The 6,000-nt window shown below is 47.7% G+C and overlaps 1 protein-coding gene across 2 annotated transcripts in view; it reads right to left on the reverse strand.

The window, feature by feature from the left end:
• Positions 1-5,545, reverse strand: part of HLCS (holocarboxylase synthetase) — a 214,160-nt gene extending 208,615 nt beyond the window's left edge. Inside the window, exon 1 of one of the 2 annotated variants that reach the window (XM_027548789.1) lies at positions 5,345-5,545. In XM_027548789.1, the coding sequence (XP_027404590.1) occupies positions 5,345-5,530 (186 nt within the window). In that variant the 5' untranslated portion in view covers positions 5,531-5,545. Of the gene's footprint in view, positions 1-5,195; positions 5,219-5,344 lie in introns of those variants that run through there. The other variant, XM_027548791.1, reaches the window with a different exon arrangement.
• Between the last annotated feature and the right edge of the window lie 455 nt (positions 5,546-6,000).

A 6,000-nucleotide genomic window follows, 5' to 3' on the forward strand; every position in this document is an offset into this window, starting at 1 on the left:
TCCTGCTATTTGTAGCTCTGTTCTCTCACCTCCCATGGTTACTTACAACCTTCTATTTAAATCAACCACTCTTAGCATCTTGAATTACTACTCTCTTGTTAAAGGCTTTAAAAACACTGGCACTCTTTGATTTGGTATTCCTAATTCTGGGCATTTATACTAAAAATGGTGACAAAAGAAAGAACTTCTATTCGTAAAGATGTTGATAGCATCATTGTTTGTAAGAATGATTTTTTAAATTGGAAAATTTAATGTTCAACAATAGAGAACATATAGTGTAAATTGTAGCATATCCAGTTCAATGGTACAAAGCAAAACAGAGACTTTTTTTTCTTCCCCGAACCTTTTGAGATTAAGTTGCAGAAATCTTGACTCTTCACCCACAAATACTTTAGGGATTATTTCCTAAGAACGAGAAGGCTCTCTTAGGTAACCAACCTACGATGATTAAGTTCAGAAAATTAACATAGATCCAATGCTAACATCTACGACCGAGTCCATATTCACATTTTGCCAATTGTTCCAATAACATCCTTTATGCAACATTTTTCCCACTTCAAAGTTACACCTTTTCATTGGAGTTGTCATGTCTCTTTATTCCTCTTTACTCTGGAACAGTTCCCTAATCTTTGTCTTTCGTGACTTAGACTTTATTTTTTTGGACTAAGCCAGGTCTTAATTGCAGTATGTGGGATCTAGTTCCCTGACCAAGGATCAAACCCAACCCCCCTCATTGGGAGCATGGAGTCTTAACCATTGGACCAACAGAGAAGATCCACAACATAAACATGTTTTTAAAAATCAGGCCCATGGAGAAGGAAATGGCAACCCACTCCAGTATTCTAGCCTAGAAAATCCATGGGTAGAGGAGCCTGGCAGCTATAGTCCATAGAGTCCCAAGAGTCAGACACAACTTTGTGGAAGTTTCCCATTTAACTAATGGAAATATCTCTGGAAGTTTCATGAATGTATTAAGGGTACGTAAGATGAAAGGTACTCTGGTCTGTGGTTCATTCAATGCAGTATTTCTTTCCCCGAATTTTTGCTTCTTTTCTTTCCAACTTTCTTTCCCCTCTCCCCTCCCTCTTTCCTTCGTGTGCTTCCAATACCATGCATCCCTTCCCACTTATAAACAGATTAAGGAAATATTTTCCCAGTTGTTCAAATAAAGTCTAGTGATTACTCTTAAAAAAAGAATCAGGCCCATTACTTTGTAGTCTGTCCTTCAATTTTAGTTTGTCTGATGTTAACCCAGGATGCTTCCCTAGTAGCTCAGATGGTAAAGCATCCGCCTACAATGCAGGAGACCGGGTTCGATCCCTGGGTTGGAAAGATCCCCTGGAGAAGAAAATGGCAACCCACTCCAGTATTCTTGCCTGGAGAATTCCACAGACAGAGGAGCCTGGCGGGCTACAGACCATGGAGTCGCAAAGAGTCAGACACGACTGAGCGACTGACACACACACCCCATGATCCAATTCAAGTTATGCATATTTGGCACTTTTTTTACGTCATTCTCTGCGGTGCTGATTTTGATCACATGGTTAAGGTGGTATTCGCCAAATTTTCCCACTATAAAGCTTCCTTTTTTCTCTTTGTAATTATTAAATAATCTGTGGAATGATCCTTTGAGACTGTGTAATAAGTATTTTTTTATACTGGAGACTGAGGGGTTACAGTCCATGGAATCACAAAGAGTCAGATGACTGAGTGACTAACACTCACTTTCACTGAGTGAGCTACTTCTCCAAGGAACTTCGGAGAATGGGATTTAGAACCAAAATACGAACACTAGGAATGCGTAGGGCCACTGGGGCGGCCCTGGTCCCAAAGTTCTTTCAGCGGGCAGATCTGGGAACGGGAGCCCAGTCCACAGAGCTCCCCCTGGCCTTCCTCCCTCCAGACTTGCACCACTTTCTCCCGGCGAGACTCCTCGCTCTCAGCAATGCCGTGATAGTGCCTAATTTGCTTAATCCCAAAATACACAGAAAATACTTTCAGAATTGCCAGAAAAGGCCATGGCTGGATGGCATCACTGACTCGATGGACGTGAATCTGGGTGAACTCCGGGAGTTGGTGATGGACAGGGAGGCCTGGCGTGCTGCGATTCATGGGGTCGCAAAGAGTCCGACACGACTGAGCGACTGAACTGAACTGAACTGAACTAAGTGCAGTTCAAATTTTGTCTTTTGTTTGCTTGTTTACACACAGAAAGCATATAGTCAAGAGTTTTGTTCAACACAGACAAAACACAAACTTAAGGTTACCAAAGGGGAAGGAGGAGAAACTGGGAGTTTGGAATTAACATATACACATTCTCTCTCTTTAGTAGCTAAGTCATATTCGACTCTCCTGACCCCATGGACTGTAGCCTGCCAGGCTCCTCTGTCCATGGGATTCTCAAGGCAAGAAGACTGGAGTGGGTTGCCATTTCCTCCTCCACATATACACACTACTATATATAAAATTTGATAAATGGGACTTTCCTGGGGGGTCCAGTGTTTAAGCATTTGCCATGCAATGCAGAGGACACAGTTTCAATCTATACTGCCTTGAAGGAAGGCCAGGCATGTTCAAGTGCCAGGCACACTCAAGCCAGAAGTCTTAATAGTTAAAACACAAGAAAATACATATGGAGTCCAAATCTTGTTACATGAAGTCAGGGAGTTAATGGTCCTTGAAGAAGAGCATTTATGCATGTAGCCAAGACAGGAATTAAAGGTGTAAGGTGAAAGAAACTTGGTGAAAGGGGACATTATGCTGAAACCTGAGATGAATCATATTTTAATATAAAGTAAGTGGAAGTGTCACTCGCTCAGTCCTGTCTGGCTTTGCAACCCCATGGACTGAAGCCTGCCAGTCTCCTCTGTCCATGGAATTTTTCAGGCAAGGATACTGGAGTGAGTTGCCATGACTTTCTCCAGGGGATCTTCCCCACCCAGGGATCTAACCAGATCTCCTGCATTGCAGGCAGATTCTTTGCTGTTTGAGTCGCTAGGAAAGTTCCCATTTAGTGTACATCACCACCATATGACAATCACCCAGTTAGACAATCTAGGGTCAAATAACTAATGATGTAAGCCTTGATGTCTTCCCAAAAGTGAGGAAAAAGACAGTCTTCTCCCCACTTTTTTTTTGGAAACAACATTATTTTTTAAAGGCTTTTTGGGAGCAGTTTCATGTTCACAGAAAAATTGAGAAGGTACAAAAATTGTTCATATACCCTTCCCCCTCTCCATGCATAGCCTCCCCCACAACTTTTGCTTTGATTATACAAATATAGCCCTCTTTGTTCTTAGGGCTGCAAGCCCTTGCCTGCCCACCAGTATCTCACACAGGCGTCCTATGCTAATAAACTGTGTTCATCTCTTTGCCTCATGCTGAAATCTTTCCACAAGGAGACAAAAGAACGTAAGAGATTCAGTAAGTCCTGACACCAGGGCAGTCAGTCAGTCAGTTCAGTCCCTCAGCCGTGTCCGACTCTCTGCAACCCCATGGACTGCTGCACGCCAGGCCTCCCTGTCCATCACCAATTCTTCGGTTTCCATGAAATGACAGTGGGTTCCAGTCCCCTCCTCAACCAGGGATTAACAAAGCTCCGTCTAGTCAAACCTATGGTCTTTAAAGTAGTCATGTATGGATGTGAGAGTTGGACTATAAAGAAAGCTCAGCACCAAAGAATTGATGCTTTTGAACTGTGGTGTTGGAGAAGGCCCTTGAGAGTCCCTTGGACTGCAAGGAGATCCAACCAGTACATACTAAAAGAAATCAATCCTGAATATTCATTGGAAAGACTGATGCTGAAGCTGAAACTCCAATACTTTGGCCACCTGATGCGAAAAACTGACTTATTTGAAAAGACCCTGATGCTGGGAAAGACTGAAGGCAGGAAAAGGGGATGACAAAGGATGAGATGGCTGGATGGCATCACCGACTCAATGGACAGGAGTTTGAGTAAACTCCGGGAGTTGGTGATGGACAGGGAAGCCTGGTGTGCTGCAGTCCATGGGGTCGCAAAGACTCGACATGACTGAGCAACTGAATTGAACAGTTGTGTTGTTGGGTTTTTTACCCTTGCATCTGGATCGTGGGTCATTAGAAAGCCTCTGCCCACTCGCAGGTTCCAGAAAAACTCGTCCCCGCTGGCTAGCTGCGGCTGGGCCGGTTCAGTTGCCGCCCCTAATCCATGCGTCTGAGCGCCCCTGCAGCGAACACAGGGGGCGGGACCGGCACCCTGGAGCTTCGGGCCGCGCGTGCGCACTGGCGAGCGGGCCGTGCCAGCCGGGGCTCCGCAGCGGGAGGCGCGCGAGTGCCGCGGGGCCCCTGCCCGGCCTCGGCGGAAACTCCGCCCCTCTCGCTGGCTGCGGCGGCTCAGCCGGCTCAACCCCGGTGCGCCCCCGCGACCCCGACCAAAGACGAACGAGGCCCTCGGAGGGGCGGCGACCAGCCTATCCCACCCGACACCCTCCCTGACGGGTGCGGCGCCCCAGATACTTCTGAAGGGGGCAGGCCGGGCGGCTTCTCCGCCTGAACGTCGCCCTCCTGACCCGCCGCCGCGCGCTGCGCCCCCTCGTGGCCAGGCAGCCGCTGTGCAGGCTGGGCTTGCGGACCGCCCGGGCTTCCGCCGGGCCCCGGGGCGGCCGCAGCGTGGGAGCTGGACCGCGCCCAGTGCAGCTCAGCTCTGGTCAGCCGTGTCGGACTCTCTGCGACCCCCTGGACCGCAGGACGCCAGGCTTCCCGGTCCATTACCAACTCCCGGGGTTTACTCAGACTCAAGTCCATCGAGTCGGTGATGCCATCCAACCATCTCATCCTCTGTCGTCCCCTTCTCCTCCCGCCCTCAATCTTTCCCAGCATCAGGGTCTTTTCCAATGAGTCCCTTCTTTGCAACAGCGGACCGGATTCAGGAGAGACAAAAAAAAAAAAAAAAAAAACCCGCGGATGCTTCTCATCCAGGAGTCTCTCCCCACCGCCTACCCGTTGTGGGCCTTTTAGCTCTTTAACCCCTCCTTCCCGCAGCCCGCCAGTCTCACCCCCTTACTCCATCCAGCCTTATATGCCCTCCTGGAAAGATGTTGAGCAAAAATAAGAGGCCCTCCGCTTGCCTCCTCTGGTCTCACCCCGACGAACACCGAATGTGGATACGTGGGGGTCTTTGCTAACATCAACAACCGGTTCTTCGATTTTCTGCCCACCATATCAGACGCCAGCCGCGAATCCGGGTACCCAGGCTACGGGGCATTTCTGAAGCCCGGCCAGACGAAAAGGCCCACAGGTTCCCACCATCCAGCTCCCGGTTTGATAATTTGCTAGAACACAGAAGGCAGCCAAGCGCTGTACTTACTGTTTCCGGTGAGAGATGCTCAGAAGCAGGAGGTGGGGGAGGCAGACGGTCCAAGCCCTCTCCGGGTTGCCCTCTCGGTAGCGCTTCCCAAGGGTTTTTATAGAGGTTTCTTTGAAGCAGGTCAGGAGAAAGTGCCAAACCTCTTTGGTTGGCTCCTCTGGACCCCCATCCCCCATCCCAAGCCATTTAGAAGTTCGCCAATTATCACCTCATTAGCATAAACTTTGATAGGCTTGAAAGGGGCTCATTATGAATAACTGAGACTCTCTTAACACAGAGGGAAATTCCAAGGATTTTAGAAGATCAGTGACAGGAATTAGGGACAAAGGCCAAATTTTTTTTATTATTATACCTCAAATCCTTAACCCAAATAAATCATGAGAAAAACGTTAGACAGATTCTGTCAAAGTCAGCCATTGGAAGAATTGGAGAACTTCACAGGCAAGAGGATCTTAAGGAAATGGTTAAATGTAATGTGGTATCTAGATGGAATCTTGGGATGAAGAAAGGACATCAGGGAAAACGAGATCTGAATAAAGTAGGGATTATAGCTTCTAAAGAATGTTCCAACTACTGGGCTTCCCTCCTAGCTCAGTTGGTAAAGAATCCACTTACAAGGCAGGAGATCTGGGTTCGATCCCTAAAGATAGAGAAGG

The sequence above is a fragment of the Bos indicus x Bos taurus genome, chromosome 1 (assembly GCF_003369695.1).
Source record: "Bos indicus x Bos taurus breed Angus x Brahman F1 hybrid chromosome 1, Bos_hybrid_MaternalHap_v2.0, whole genome shotgun sequence".
Lineage (NCBI taxonomy): Eukaryota > Metazoa > Chordata > Mammalia > Artiodactyla > Bovidae > Bos > Bos indicus x Bos taurus.